This window comes from Archocentrus centrarchus, chromosome 13 (assembly GCF_007364275.1).
Source record: "Archocentrus centrarchus isolate MPI-CPG fArcCen1 chromosome 13, fArcCen1, whole genome shotgun sequence".
In the NCBI taxonomy this organism is placed as follows: Eukaryota; Metazoa; Chordata; class Actinopteri; order Cichliformes; family Cichlidae; genus Archocentrus; species Archocentrus centrarchus.
Window position 1 is genome coordinate 25096462 of NC_044358.1, and position 17051 is coordinate 25113512.

General features: G+C 41.2%; 1 protein-coding gene across 1 annotated transcript; it reads left to right on the plus strand.

Annotated features, from left to right (window-relative positions):
* Positions 1-1496: 1496 nt before the first annotated feature.
* Positions 1497-6339, plus strand: rhoub (ras homolog family member Ub). Its single transcript, XM_030745300.1, has 3 exons — positions 1497-1900; positions 3805-3863; positions 5474-6339. The coding sequence occupies exons 1-3, from the start codon at positions 1702-1704 to the stop codon at positions 5927-5929; spliced, it is 714 nt and encodes a 237-aa protein (XP_030601160.1). The 5' UTR covers positions 1497-1701; the 3' UTR covers positions 5930-6339.
* Positions 6340-17051: the final 10712 nt, after the last annotated feature.

Below are 17051 nucleotides of genomic sequence, written 5' to 3' on the forward strand. Positions count from 1 at the left end.
TGCAGAGGGTTGGTGTGACAGAGGAGAATTAGGTTAGGAGGTTGAGATGGAGGCAGACGATCTGCTGTCGCGACCCCTAAAGGGAGCAGCTGGAAGGTGCTGCTTTCCCTCCTTTGATGTAAACGGGAAGAAAAATGAACTCTTCAATGAGCTCATTAATTTGCAATATTATAAATTTCATGACAGGAAGTTCTTCACTGACAGAGCATCGGAGATGTCACCGTTGCCGAGTAGTTTTATGATTGTATAGATGGACGATAAAGGAAGTTGTAAGATTTCCCACATCATCTCTGTGCTCTTGAAGTGTTTCGTCTTCAGCTGTGGGAGGAAGCTTGTGAAGGAACGTGGAAGTGAAATTACAGCAGGTGCCTTTTAAACTGCAGGTTATAGTGCATGATCTGATTCACAGTACTTATAACTTCTTTCCTCCAACAACGCACCACTTCTCATATCTACCCAACCATTTGCTTCCCAATAATGGTGTTTTGTATGTGTACAAAACTTACATGATGCTACATGTGTACATGGCAAGGTATCTTATACGGAATTGTAAGTAGATCAGTTTTAGGAATAATAAAATTATTCAGGATACTCCACAGTTTAAGTCTATATTTCCCTTTAGTGTCTGGTTTTAAAGCTCACACCAAGATTACAATGCCTTATTGGTGTGAATTTATGTGTCCTACAGAGAAAGCATTGCTACATTAATAGATATAATCCATGAAACCTAAACATAAGGGTCTGCTAGTGTAATAAACCATGTGCTGCTTAGTACTGGAACTATAGTAGTAGCATACACACCTCTCTCCTTTACTAGTATTAATACAGTATTGAAACTGCAGCCAACCACAAGGAGGCGACAAGAGGCAAGACATTCAGTTCAGTGTTGTGTCCAGTGTCTCTGACAGAATAGGATAAGAAAGCAGATCACCTCAGATACTGGACAGTTTAAAATATCCAGTCACATCAGAATTACTTTGAATTTGTCCATTTATTGATTGATAAAGTAATCTTCCAGTCATGTGTAGATTATACAGTTTGTGGCAACTGGCTGCTCCCTGGATAAGCTCACTGGGTCCAAGTTAAAGTAGGTCAGGAGGTCTAAGTGCGGCTATGAAATTTCAGCACTTTTTATGTTCATGTTCAAAATGGACATTAAGGTTGCCTCCTAACTGGTGAGGACACGTCTGGACATGCCTGCAAGAGGTCAAACACTGAGCCCATAGCAACGCAGTGTGTAACAGGTTAAAAGAGTATACTACACGATAATACACTGAAAGGAATGATTTTATATATATCATTCCTGATGCGTTCTAATTTCCTTCAACAGGCCAATAAAAGAAATGTTCTTTTATTCAAAGAACATTTTGATCCACAGTCCTGCGTTGCTGGGCAGAGCCAGTGGGGAAAAGTGGGCGGGATTAGTCAAATTAATGAGTACACAAAAAAAGCTTTGGGCCCTCCCTCGCATTGTAAAACTGCAGGGTTGAGCGGCGCTGTAGGGGATGGTAACTCGCCACACTAGATTTGACAGCGCGCAAGACAGGAGGAGAGGTTTTACGCACGAGCAACCCTTACGATCATAATCAATTAGGAAACCTGCAGCAGAGCTAGAAACCTGTTCTCATGGTGGGTGCTTCACCAGTCCATCGAGGAGATCGCGGTGCAGAGCTGGCTGATTGAAAGTCACCTCCACTCACAATGGATTACGGAAGGACCATGGCCCCTCCAGTGCCTCCTCATAAACCGAAACCCGCCCGGCCGGGACAGTCGCAGGAGCGGCTGCTGAAGTGCGTCCTGCTGGGTGACGGAGCGGTGGGAAAAACCAGTCTGGTGGTCAGCTACACAACGAATGGATACCCGACAAAATACGTCCCTACTGCATTTGATGACTTCTCGGGTAAACAAACACATTATTTTATTTATTTTATTCCAGATTTTAAAAAATGTTCCAGTGCACAAACAGGCCATGTGTATTAGTAACAATAAATGTCACCAGTCATAACTGAACAACTCCAGTGTAAATACACGTATTTAAATGAGGTACAATAACTTCGGGGGGGGGGACTCCTATACAAAATCTGTTGCTTTCCACCCACCTGTCAGTATTACCTATTTTTCACAGGACTCCTCTTCAACTGTGCTTGTTTTAGAGATCAAATTCTCCCCACCGCACCTAAAATTCCACAATTTCCTTCTATTATTCAGATCTTCGGGACTGATAGATGTGTTTGTGTTTCCTGCTATCTTTCTTCCATCAGCGTTAGCTAATATGTATGAGGTGTCCTCCCTGGTGTTGCTGGGTTTCCATTTGGCACGGTTCCATTTTCCAAACTGTCTCACTAATCCCTGGAAGCTTCTGCGATATAAGAGAAGAGAAGCAAAATCCAAGCCCTGTTGATCACTTTTATTTATCTGTGATCACATCGAGACATATCCTTTGATATGTTATTCCACAGCTAACGAGAAGCTGGTTTATATACACACATTTTTAGTATTCTTCCTTTTTAAAAATGCAACATTTATTTACGAATGCTAATTACTGACATTGTTTCTGAGAAATACCCTGTAAACGTAATCATTTTTGTCATTAATCTTAGCCAATTCCCTGAAATTACTCTGATGAGCATTAAAAGGAACAACGTGGCCAACCCAAATCTCATAAAACACTCTTGGAGAACACACACCACCCTTCGACAAGTGCTGGCTCAACACAACCATACAGAACAGAGAGCGTCTCTGGTTCAGGGGTTTTGGATTGCACAACTCTGCCTATTGTTGTCAGCCTTGACCCGCAAGGCCTCTCCTCTATACTGGAACGGGCACATCTGTTGCAGTAGCTCTGAGTCAGAGATTGTCTTTCTCCCTGGCCTGACAGAGAGTGATTGTGCAGTTGAGGCCCTTAATAGTGATGTCATTTTTCAGTGCCTGGAATCACAGCAGTCCCTTGAAAGCTGATTTCTGAGCAGTTACACAATGCCACAGGTGGCAGAGACATGGAGGAGCAGGAGGCTGGGAGACTGGACAATAAGAGGGAGTTTTGGTCCAGAAAATCAAAGGAGTATCATATGTCAGGTATTAGGAAATGATTACAGAATGGCAGCGCTCTTATTTTCCTTTTTCTGTGTCCTCCCGCTCTTTTTCCCCCCTTGCCTCTGTGAAAGCAGCGTGTTCTGAAGACTGTCCTACTATATGAATAGTTCCAGCAAACTCTTTGATCAGGTGGTATGACCAACCACATGCTCCAGGCCTATTGTAAATGTTTCCATGTGCCTGCTGCTCTGCGTTGTGTTCAGTCTTCTGAAAAGAATAAATGGCCCTGTAATGAAACTCACTGTTAGATGACTCACTCAGTTTTCCAATCTGGAAATGAGGCCTATTGGAAGAGAATCACTAAATAAACAAAATCGACTTTGTTTTTACCCCCTCAAAATACACACACACACATACACGCACTCCATTAGACAACCTTAGACTGGCCTCCGCCAAAACACAGCACAGAACAAAGCTCACAGAGCGGTCTGAGCGACAGCAAAGTGTTACCGCCTGAACAATAACTGGCAGAGTGGGTGGGCGAGACAGAGCAAAGCCGTTTGTGAGCTGGAATAGCAGTGCAGGTAGCATCAGGGTGTGTGTGTGTGTGTGTGTGTGTGTGTGTGTGTGTGTGTGTGTGTGTGTGTGTGTGTGTGTGTGTGTGTGTGTGTGTGTGTGTGCGCGCGCGCATTAACTCAAGTGTCACGTGAGGGCACATACACAGGCTTAAAATCACACACCTGCGACTCACTTTATTTTCTGTGTCTGCAGCTGTGGTTCAGGTGGATGGAAGCCCAGTCAGACTACAGTTGTGTGACACTGCGGGACAGGTGAGTCTGCACACAAAAACGTATTGCATTACCACTTGCACGTTACTTAGGTCATAGGGTATACAGCACCCACATGCCTCTCAGTCTTTTCTCAACATAACTGTCACATTACATTGAATGGTACCTTATTTTGTTGAATGAATGGTCCACCAGTTAACCATATATATCTCAGCAGTGCTTGGATACAGTGTTATGTACACGGTTATCTAGTAATTTAATAGGTGTACTTATTAAGCATAAATATTTTTCTTTTTGTGGCTCATTGCATGCTGCTAATTTTTAAAAATGAAAAGGTATCTGCAACAATAAAAAAACCATCTTGAGTACAGATCTGGAGTCATTTTCACCATGTTTGGGGCATTAAGTGGATGGAACAAATAATTGGTTGATGGAAATATGGTTATAAAATTGTTATTAGTTGCAAACTGTTTTTTGTCAGTTACTACGGCAAAGGACACTGTGCTACACAGAGCCTGCCAGGTAAATTTATTGACTCATTATTATGTTGATAGGCCAATCTTGGAAAGAATGGGTTGTGAAACAGTGTTTGTTTCTCTGGGGCATGGGTGGTTGTTTCATAATCCAGTTCAGTCAAAGCCTGCCCCGGGGAGCAGCATATTTGACATTCACAACCGCTGTGAGGGCACTGCCAGTTCTACACAGAATCAAAGACAGTTTGGCTATAAACTGGAGTGAGGCATTTGAGTAAACCCCTAATACGTGTAAAACCTCACAGCATGTTCCAAGCTGTACACGGCGTTAAACCTACACACACATACACACAGACGCATCTGCACGCAGACAAGCTGGGGCAAATACGGCTAGATAAAAGTCTACAAACACTTACTGTAGTGATGCAATTTTATATGAGGGGGAGTTTGAGCCAGAGATGGGTTGGGTGTGCCAAAAACAGGGAGAGCACGAGCAGAGATGGAAAGACACAGAAGGTCTGGAAAAAGATGATAGCAGCTGCTGCCAGAACTGATAAACAATGTTTCTCCTCACTCAGAGATGTTGATGTGCGTGTATATTCTGCAGATGGGCCTACGTCATCAGATCACAAAAGCACAGCCAAAGCTTGTGTGTGTGTCGAACTCAAAAGCTGCATTTGCTGGGGCTCAAATCCACATGTGGAAAGTACTGATCTTTTCTGCAGATTTTAAGTGTCTTGTAAGGTCAGAGAGGTAGTTTACAGCATTGTTTAGTCAAATAAGGATTAGGAGATGTGTGCTGGAAAGGATGGGGTTAAACGGGGAAAAAAAAGCAGAGGTCTGAGTCAAATTACTGCCAACCTTAATCTGTGTGCTCAAGGATGTGAGAGGCCTATGTAAGTTAAAGCTGTGCGGCTCCAAAGTGTCAATTTAAGAGATTTACTGCAAATGGTATGAATATGTGGGCAGGATTTGTCTTTTCTGAATATTAGCACAGTATAAACACTATCAAGACAGTTTGTTATTTAACAGTTATTGGCACCATTCCCTTTCCTGTGATGTGATGTTACAGTACTTGAGTGTACTGAAGTGCATCTGTGTGTGGTCAGAGTGAAGGGAGGTGACTCAAACTGACAAATGTAAAATGTTTGTTTCTCTCTCTCCCCGTCTCTCCGTCAGGATGAGTTTGACAAACTCCGCCACTTCTGCTACAGTCGGACTGACGCCTTGTTGCTCTGCTTCAGCGTGGTCAGCCCCGCCTCCTTTCAAAACGTCTGGGAGAAGTGGGTCCCTGAAATCCGCCGCCGCTGCCCTCTCACGCCCGTCCTCCTCGTAGGTACACAGTGTGACTTGCGGCAGGATGTCAAAGTGCTGATAGAGTTGGCAAGAAGGAGGGAGAGGCCGGTGCCGGAGGAAGATGCCAGAGCGCTGGCAGAAAAATTTGGGGCAGTGACGTACATTGAGTGCTCAGCACTGACGCAAAAGAATCTGAAGGAGGTGTTTGATGTGGCCATCTCCATTGGGCTGCGGCAGTCTGATAGGAGAGTGCGGCGGGAGAGGAAGGTCCGCAGCACGGCCGATAAGATGAAGATGCTGTCCAAGTCCTGGTGGAAGAAGTATGTGTGCGTCCAGTAGGGAGGAAGGAGATAATCTTTCTGTGACTGATGTAAAACTGGAACTGCTGATGTATTTGGGGGTGCTCAGTTGGATGTAAGGACCTCTTGTGAGCTTCACGTGGATGGCCTCAAATGAGCTACTTTGACTTTAATTCGATGGAGCAACAGTTCAACAGGGACACCTGGCTGACCTATATGGTTGTTTTGGGAAATGATGGTTTGACTTTGACCAGAAAATGCCCTTTGTTGATGCTTAAGAGACAGCATGAGGGTGTAACCACTGTCTGCTCTTCAGAGCCAGTCTGTTAAATATGACTGTGATTAGCATTGAACCAAAAATTATTGCACTAAGATAGTGTAATGTCTCATGGACCACATACCATGCAGAACTTGTCCAAAAGAATTACAGCTGACTTTTTTTTTTTTTTTTTTTTGGAGGGGGGGGGGGGGGGGGGGGGGGCAAGTTGGTGATACCACATACTAAAAATATATTTTTCCTTTGATATGATTTGATTCATTTCTTTATCGAAGTCTATCATTTGATTTGATCTACACTGTAATGTGGACTCCAGGACTTGTATTTTTTTTTTTTTTTTTACTGAATTCAATACATGAACTGAAAACCCAAATTAAACATGCAAGTCCTGCACTTTTTCCTAAATGAGAGGCATCTCCGAGTCAAATGGCTTCTAAAGAATATAACCTGTAGCTTGTCAGATTCAACTCATCCTTTTAAAAATTACAATCAAATGTATATACTTTTTCTTTTTTTTTTTTTTTTAATGAAATGGTGGCATCTCCAGGATGTGTATGACTGTTCTGAATGGGGTATGTTATGCTACGAGCTGTCGTAGTTGTGTCACAGCTGTTAGTTGGCAAATAAGCTCCTTACCAATAGATTGATTTTGCAAAATCTTAATGGAAAAAATGAAATACCGATGTTGATTATCCAACCAACATAATGTGGGGAACACATCTCTGCTGTAGGTTTATGGAAGTTTTAGAAATATCTGTTTTCACTTGGACTGAATCTGAAATGTTAAAGCCATGTTGACTTCATATCATTTTGTTACTGTTACAATGTTGCAGCAATACATGGGTTATACCACTGTACCTTGGACTTATCACCCATATTCCAAACACATTATTGAAGTCCAGCCATGCAATGGTCTTTGGACCAGTTAAAGAGTGGAAATCCTCCTTCAAAAGTAGGATCCAAGCAGGTAAAGGCTCTTACCTACTCCCGCTCACTGCTTTGGATGATCACAGGGTCTTTCTTTGTCTCGAGGTCTTTGTCGGTCAGTATAACAGAGCTCTCTCCACTTTTGGGATTATGCAGTAAATGAGGAGAAATCGCCAAAGAGACTGATTCTGTGTTTGCTTCTTATTTTTCAGAAGCCTGTCATTCATCTATTTATCTGTTCCTTCTGGGCCAATAACTGATCAACAGCAATACAGAGCAGATTTTTGAAATGGCATACGCCATTATGTATGTTACATAGTAATCATTTGATGTTTGTAATGTCATCAGGATAAATCTGCTTGTAAGTGTACAGTATAAGTGACTCAGTCATTGGCTGTGCTGTCCCAACTCTAAATGGTACTTAACAGTGTGATTGTTTCAGTTTGTGTCTGATTCTGCCATGAGAGAAGTTCTTTGGTCTCTTTGAGTGGAACTAAATAAAATGTGAAATATTTAACCTCCTCTTGCTGTGGACTTTTCTCTGGAGCTGTGCTGCTTTGTCACATGGTAGAGGGTGGGTTCTGAGGTCAGTGGTTACTGTAGAGTATGAATAGGCATTTTCACAGCTCTCACATGTTTTGTATGTCTCAAAAGAGAAATCTGTTCCAAATGTAGAGGTTTACATGCAGGTTCAGTAACCATGACCATTCACTACTAATTTTACTTAACATAATGAGAAACAGGATGTCCTACACAACCACAAAAAAATTCAAGTATGGCCAAGATTTATTTCTACTGTCTTCTGTCAGGACAGAGCATTCAGTCTGTAGTCCTCTATATACCGTGCTCACTGTTTTTATCGGTTGAATGTCAGCTAAGAATCATACCCTGTGTAGTAGTTGACTCCAGCTGTCTTATAGGACAGTAAAAGCAATAGAGATAATGAGATAATCTGACACAGAAAACAATAAGAAGTGCTGGATTTTCTATTGGCAGTGGTATATTCTGCATATCTAAACCATTCTCTCTAAAATGAACTAAACCTTAATTTTTATTGGAAAAGACTTAGATGTGACTTCAAAGATTTATCCTCTGAGGTTTTGTCGGCACCAAGACTTTTAACTTTGCAGCATCAGATGATTATATTTGACTAAAATAGGCCTTTCCAACTATTCATAGCTGCATGTCTACACCACATTGCAACAATGGGCAGAGAAAGATGGTTAACTAGGTATCTTGTACTTGTTTAGAAATGTTAATGATAGGGTAGGTGACTAAAAGAGAGTTTGTGTTGTCTGGCAGGCTGCAGATGAGTATGCTGTCTGGCCTCAGAGTGGGTGAAACTAAAGTAGGAGTGAGGCCAAGTGGTCTAATTATGATCGTTAGCACGGCTCCACTTTCCACCAATATTTTAGCAGGAAACCCCATTGTTGTGTCTCAGCAAGGCAGCTATCTTGTGAAAAGTCCTGTGATTTAGCATTGTGGCTGGTGTGTTTGACTGAAATATCTACCTGTCTGCTAGAAGTACAGGTTATTGTCTGCAGCTGGAATCCTGAGATGTCAATCATGAAGCTAAGAGTCAGGAAACTTTATAGCGGTGGGCTCTGTGCAAAGTTTCACTGTGAGACTGCTTAACCCACCATGTGCACATTTGTCTGCTAATTTAGACTACAGGGCGTAATTTAAAACTGTCTCTGGGGTTGAAAAGTGAATACAAATTTTACTATATAAACCAAGAGAGCTCAGTATGAACATATGTGGGTGGGGAATTTGTGTTACAAAATGTAAACAAAAAAAATTACGTCAATGAGCCGAATCTATTAAGATTATGGAAGTCATGTGGAACTCAGAAAGTATTATCATTCACTGATAATCTAAGTGTATGCAATGGAGCCCATTCACGGTCACTGGTTAAAGAAGAAAAACCAACATTTGTTGCTCAGTCAGATTTCTCCCACTATGGCAAATACGGGCTTCAGTCCAAAAGAGCTGCTCAGTTTCTCTTGAATGCCTGATATTAATCTGAAGAGAGTAACTACAGATGCTAATGGAAACAGGGCCACAAGCTTCTGGGAATAAAAGGTGAAGCCAAAGCAAACGTGCCTTAGGGTTTATGGTCTCAATTGCTCAGTTGTTTTTTAAGTCTTATTTAATAAAATGTAATGATGATCCCATTAGTATTTTTTTTAAAAAAAAGGATGAAGCAGAGTTTGTTCCACAAGGGTTTAACCTGTGAGTGACATATGTGGCGTATGAGCATGCAGTGTCCATCAGATTCTCAGTTTGATCCACCTCTCACCAGTCACCTCTGGTTTCAAAACAGATGTCAAGTTCACCTGAGAAAAGGTTTTGACAAGCTACTAATTAAACTTCAGAAAATAATTTCGTTCAACATTTGAAATGTATTATCTGTCAATTTAAAATTTTTCTTCAAAGCAGTGCACTGTCTGATATTTTGTTAGACAGATTAGATGAGAGTAGCACAGCTTAAAATACACTTAAAATTTGATTTGTACCTAGTTCTCCTTTCCAACCCTAATGCAATCAGAGTAGCCATTTCATGCTTTCATGCTATGCTAAGCTGTGCTAGCTCAGCATCATCTTAGATAGTTAGATTATGATGAGAGTTGTAACAATGGGTGAGTGTGTCCAAACTTTGGTTGACAAGCCTAATCAACATAAATTCTTCTTTATGCAGTGAAACTCCTCAAATACAGAGTATGATTACTTGAGTGCTCCTGGTAGTGGCTCTCCTTCATGTAAATTCTTTCAGCTGTCTCTCAAACCAGTGTTGGGTGAGCTAATGGTGTGAAATGGGTGGCCCAGTCAGCTGTAGCCTCCTTCAGCTGTAATAACCTCAAATGGTCATTGAACTTTTCAGCCTTGTGAACACACCTCCTTACATAACTTCTGAGAACCATTTAGGTAACAGCTGAACTCTGACTGCTCATGAAAGAGCAGCTCAGTAATCAGTTCTGATGTCTTTAAGTTGATGAAGGATTCCTGCGGTACCCTCCACATAATTGCCAGCATAATTACTGGAGCTCAGCCCATGGGGAGGGATTACGGAGAGACATTAACCATGTTAATCGGGTCTGTGGGTTGAGAAGGGGTTCAACCAGTGGACTGTGGTCTACTTTGCACATTGTCTTTAGGATTAACTGTTGCCCAAGCTTGTGTAATACGATGCAATATGCCGGGACCTGATTAAAAGATATTGATTGAGTACAGTTCACTGTTCTTGACAGAGATTATGTTATTATGAGTCCTCAGTTCTTAGTTTGTCGTCAAAGATACAAAATTCTCTTTTCCCTACAAATATCCCAGAATCTGGTCTACTGAGACCCTCCCCAGAGAAACACTACTTGTTAACAAGATACCAATGATGTTGACTAACAAGTGTCTGAAACATTAAAGACAGTGGTTGATTTCCTCCCTCTTTTCTAACCTGTGTCCTAATAGCTTGTGTATTCAATTTAAGCTTCTCTAATAGATATTTTGTATCAACAGTACCGCAAATTACTATGTATGATGTGAAAGGGGTCACCAGTGATAAAGCCACAGAGAATTATCACTAGACTCTGCAGTTCACCTCATCTCACCTCACCTCAATGCATTTTAGGCTTTCAAGTCACTGCAACTGAACAGCTCGCTCATCACTCCCATCACCACCTTCCATAAGCAGCTTTAGGTAGAAAAAGTAAACCAAAACAGACCAAAAAAAGAGCTCAGAGCAAATGTTCACCCTAAAATCACTGAGTGCATCTACAAGTCAGACGAGTAAAATAATGGAATCTAGAGAGAGGGAGAGAGTAAGTTCAGTTTTATCCAAATTATTTGCTGAAACTTTCATGTATAAATTTACAAAAATTATTTTTATTTTCTGCCCTTATTTCTGAGGACTGAAACCACACTGTGGTTGCAGGAGTGTCCTGTCTGGTATGTTACAGTATGGCGCTGCAACCAGGATTATGTTTTAATAAGCTTATATAAACACCCCCCACAGAGCGTTCTCATTATGGGAAGCTAATTGAGTCGCTCTGTCCCGGGGTCAGTAGGGCCTCTTTGAACAGCTCTGTGTTTTGCTATAAAGAGGCCCATCTCTGCCTTCAGAACATCTGTCCTGTGGTCTGTAGAACATGTGTCTTTCTCTCAGGCAAACTGTTTGGACGTGCACATTTATGCACTTACGTATGTGTGCTGTATAGGTGCTTCATCTGCTGCCTGCAGCTTCTTTCACATCTTGAGGATAACTGTGAAAATTTGTCAGCAATGACACAGCCCCTTGTCCTTGTTTCCCTCCACTCTGCTGCTAATTATTGCTTTGATCGAGCCGTGCTTGTGTTTTAAACTGTCTGCTTTTATAATCTCATGCTCATTTTTAGAAATGCCAGCAGCATGAAATAGCGCAGTGATCTATCTTAACAGCAAAAGGGCTGGGTTTTCATTACAGTTAGAGAACAGGTTGTTGCTGTCAGACAACAAATCCACTCACTTTCTGAATTAGCACCACTATGAGGCTGGCATTGTTAGTTTCAAGTGAAATGGATGTGAAACAATTTGGCAGAATGCAGTTAAATGTCAAGAAAGAGTACGACTGACATTTTCTGTACAACCAGAAACCAGTTAAAATTCTGATTAAATTCATTGTCCCGAGATGATAAGCCCACCCCACGAGAACCAACTTTAGTGGCAATAACCGAAGTAGTCATTTTCTGTTTTACTTCATTAGTCTCTCACATCGCTGTGGAAGGCTTTTGGCCCACTCTTTACAATGTTGTTTTAGTTTGTTTGAGGTTTTTGCAAGTATTTGTTTATGCAAAGTTTTCTTAAGGTCCTGCCACAGCATTTTTAGTGGAGTTGAGATCTGAACTTTGACTGGGCCATTGTAACACCTTGAGCCATTCTGTTATGGATTTGCTGCTGTGTTTGGGATCATTGTCCTGTTTCACAGCTATAAGACAAGTTCATGGCTGAGTAAAGGTGAGATGGACAAGTCCCGTGGCTGCAAAACAAGCCTAAATCACCGCCCCTTCACTACCGTGCTTAACAACTGATGTGAGATATTTTTGTTTTTCACCAAATGTGGCTCTGTGCATTATGGCCAAACCTGGCAACCCTTCCCATTAATCCATACTTATTCAGTCTTTTTCTAACTGTACTGTAATCACCTTTAACATTTAACATGCTAACTGAGGCCTGTTGAGTCGGAGATGTAGCTCTTGAGTTTTTTGCAGTTTCTCTGAGCTTTCTCAAACAATTATTGCTGTGACGCTGAACATTAAAATATAAGAATTTTTTAAACGACTGCAGTGGTTGTGAATTTGAAGTGCTGAACAAATTTGCCAGGTCATGCAGCTTATTGCTTGATTCACAAATACACCCCTCTGTGGCTTTGCTATATATTGCAATGGGAACGTGTAATTTCTCAAAGTTTATGGCTGAGCACACACCTCAAAAGCTAATTAAGTAATTTCAGATAGAATAAGATGGCAGAAGTGGTCCCAAATCTTTTTCTTGTATAAAGCTCTGCTGCACACTTGTAGATCTTCTCCACTGAAGGCTGCTGTTAATATTTGACTTGAGTTACGCCAGGACGTGTTGTTTTTTCAAAGGTTCAAAGGATAACATTTGGAATTTATATTTTCTAGAGCTCAGAAACTGCTAATGTTTTGCTTTATGCTTCTTGAGAAAATTTGCTGTTTGCTCAGTGCGTCAAGCTGCCTAGACTGTGCTTGGTTTCGGTGTATAGTATAGTGTCAAATTGTATCTGGGGCATGAAAAGTAGTCCCTCCTCTGAACAGTAAGTGCTGATGAAACTGGACCACAGGAGTACAGAATTTGGAGTTTTTTTCAGTGAGGTTTTGATTTCAAAGAGGAGCTTTTTTTCTTTCCCAAGTTGATCATATTCCCTGTCTTGGATCCAGCTGAATAGCTGATGTCACTAACAGAGGTTGTGATTGGCTCACAGCTGCAGCCTACTTGGCTGCTGTTGCGTGATTGGCCTCCAGAGACACGCATTGTTCCCTGTGTAGAAACTGCTCCTGGGTGTAGTGACCTCATTTACTCTGTGACATATGTGAATATATTTTTCTTCTCTGTTCTCCCTTGCCTCTCTCTCCTTTGGCTTGTTTATTTCATGTTATCCTGTGCTTCCCCTTTTCTTTCTGTTGCCTCTATCACCTGCTTATCAGTTTATTTTTCTGGCGTTCCCCATGCTCTGTGTGATTGCTTACAGCCTGTGGCGCTTTGATCTCTCATATGGGACAGATAAGACTGCAGGGTGTGTGTATGTGTTTGTGTGTCCATATACGTACGCACTCATTTATGCACAGTTTTCCCTGGCCTTGATGTTATATCATGGTTTAGCACTCCAGTAGCCTTCACTTTGACTGATTTACGCAGAACAAAGACAACTCAGATAACATATGAGTGACTGATATTGCTCAAAAACCCTGACTGAGCATTCCCAAGCGTCTGTGCAGGATTGGCATTATCATCAAAAGAGTACATTTATTCCTAAAGTAAACAAACGCCAAACAAGTCTGTCCACAGGTTTAGTGGTCACTGATAATGTCTGAGATGGAAGCTAATTATTTACCCAGCACTGTGACTCATTAGTAGTTTAACCAGCTCAACATCACCGCAGGACCATTGTGTTCTTTTGCACAGAGGAAAGATTTTTTTTTGCTGCAAATGTAAGATTTAACTGAGCTTCATTTGTTCGAATGAGAAATTCTGAGATGTCATTTACAAGAAAAAGAAAAAAAAATTACATTTGTTTTTTAGTGAGTCTAGCTACACATAGGGATGGCAATGCTGCCACCCCATCAGCTTGTGGGTCCAATAACATTTTTACTAGAATGTCAGGTGGATTGTCACGGGAGATTTTTAAAGATATTCTAAGTCACTGAGGGATGAACCCTCATCTGTTTGGTGATCACTGGATGTTTTCTTGTGCCACTAGCATATCAAAATTTCCACTTGTATCATAAAATGTCACCACTTGGTGGAATGGCACAACAGTTTACAGCAACCACACAAAAGCTAATGAGTGTGATCATAACCTCACTTTTCCTGTAGTTCCACCATGAGGTTTAAAATTGTGGGGTTTTTTTTAGAGTTTGATATTTTTGGTCCCGTCATGATGACAAATTATAATCTCACTACTGAGGTTTTGCAGACACGTGTCTACTAGCCATGTGACGTTAACTTGTCGGCCATTCTGGATGTGTGACAATCATGGTGATGATGTTGGAATAAGTGAAGAAGTGAACAAGAGCCCAGTCACAGGCTTAGAGAGCCTCAGTGGCCATCTGGCAACCACCCATCATAAAGGAAAAATGAGCATTCACTGACTGGTTTTGAGTGGTTGCTGGAGATTGATGGCACTTACTGGGAAAATTATTGCTAAAGTCCCAGTCATGCAGGTTTACAGGTCAGTGACCCCCTGGCAACCACCTGTTGCTAGGGGAAAATGTGTATTCCCCAAAAACCTCCTTGTGATTGCTTTGTTCAATAGCAAATTGTAGTGGGCATAGTGTGAATGGAGGGGACGGACTTGTCTTCTAACACTGGCCAGCTACTCTCCAAGCTGTGGTGAAACTGTGAAAAATGCAGCACAAACCAGAATTGGAGGAGCTTCACCTTCAAAGTAAACAGTTTGGCTGCAGCGCTGAGGCACGACTTTTGCTTCGAAGGCGAACCGTCTCCATTCTCAGTTTGCGGTGCACTTTTCCAGTTTTATTACAGCTCAGCTAGTAGTTTGTGGGTATTTGCAGACAAAAATGAAAACCTAATGGCAGCCATGGCAGTCTGCTGGCAACTAAAGACACCATTTGGAGGTTTTTGGTACAGCACCTTCAGCAACATCCAGAAACCTCCAGGAACCACTGCCAACCAGTCAGGGAATGCACACATTTCCCTGGCAACCAGTGGTTGTATCATGTCCAATATGGCAAACAGCTCTTCAGCAATGTGCACATGGCATCACTTGAGAACCCTGTTTATATATATATATATATATATATATATATATATATATATATATATATATATATATATATATATATATATATATATATATATATATATATATAGCTATAACACTTACATCATCATATTACCTAGCAACCACCTAGCAATGGCCTAAAATGACTTATTTTCAGCATTTATGCATTTTATAAGTTCCTTAAGAAAGCATCCTATCCTTTACATTTCAGTAACATCTCATTTATATACACAAAAGCCAAATTATGCATGCCTGCCAATGACCTACCAATATGCTGAAATGACTTTTCTATTATGCTTAACTTATTTTTCCTAATGTGATTAAGTATATCAGTTTGCCAGCACCATAAAAAGACCAAACAATACTGCAGCGTGGGCATGCATTAGTGATGAAAATGTGCTATTGTTTTAAATATGACAGCTGAGGTCCCTTCACCATAACAAGGTAAGAAGGCAAGTCCCGTCCATTTTCTAATCTAATTCAGGGTCACGGGGGGGCTGGAGCCTGTCCCAGCTATCACAGGATGAAAGGCAAAGAGATGTTTTTTTCCAAAACATGTCACCCCAATACTGATCATGTCTGCAGTCCTTGTAGTTTAAATTTAAGTTTAAACTGAGTCCTGTGGAAACACTGTTGCAGCTTTAATGAAATTATTTCCTTTGTGCTAGTTTTCTTCACATCCTTTTCTTCATCTTAAAATGGCAGATATATACAATTTACTTCATCTTGAAACTTTTTAATGATCGGCAAGAGCGTTGCATTGCGTCATCATTTGTTCCAAGCGGTTTGAAATAAATAAGTGGATCGGCATATTAAAGCGTCTTTTTCTCAGTTCTTGGCACTCGATCAACACACATGCTCTCCTGCTCAGCCTGAGGAGATGCATACTGACGAGAAACAGAACCTCTCATGGCCAGGGACACTTTGTTCCCCTTTCTCCTCTAATGTACTTACCGATAGACACATGAAATCTGAATCTGGACCCACTGAAAGTTTAGTGCTGCAAGCCCAGGCCAAGCCAGCTGTTGGGAGTTATGGGGCCAGTTATGTAAGCGTGTCCCTGTCTCCCTATGTGGCCAGTCTCCTTACCTCATGGCATGCTGTGCCTAAAGCTCTTTATCAGTAACTGAGATAACACCTGCAGAAGCGCTCCACTTCTCCTGCCTGTACACTAGAGCAATTTTACAGTTCACTGGATAACAACAGGATTCAGCTTGTACATTTGATGTACTTTTTGTTCTTTTGCCCTTTTATTTTGTTGCAGTTTTTTTTTTTGTGCTCTTCTCCTCCTCTTTATCCTCATCAGTCTTGGCAGAGTTTCTCTTGTCTTTCTTTTTTTGTTCTTCTGCGCCCACACTCACTCCCCTTTTCACCCCTACTCTTCTTTTTTTCTAGAATTGCCCTTTATCCCACTTCTGAATATATGCATTCATTTCTCCATCGAATACAAAAAATACAATGCTTTATTCTTCCGTTGCTGACCACCAAAATGACCTTTACCTTCCCTTCTCTCTGACCTCCCAGTTACTTTCTTTTATTTCTTCTTCACTAAGTCTCCACCTCTAAATATCATAGCACACTGATTTATTTATTTATTTGTGTAATTTTTCTTATTATTTTCTCTTTTTATTCCGATGTTCTGTTTTTTATACTCCTGAGACACCCTCTTCTTTAAACCACAAAACCACAAATTTATCAGTCCACTTTCTACCATAACCCCTACATACACAAACAATCGTATATGCACACACTCCTGAATCCTCCAGACGCAGTAGTCTTTTATTCCCGACAGTGAACTCACACTGAGATTATGTTTGTCCACTGCAGTCAAACATAGAACTGTCCTCAATGATTGATTGCTTAGTAATCCCGCAGTAACAACACAACACACACTAAAATCACTGTTTGAGCATGTCGTGCACTACACAGCAGGTAAGGAGGCCCCAA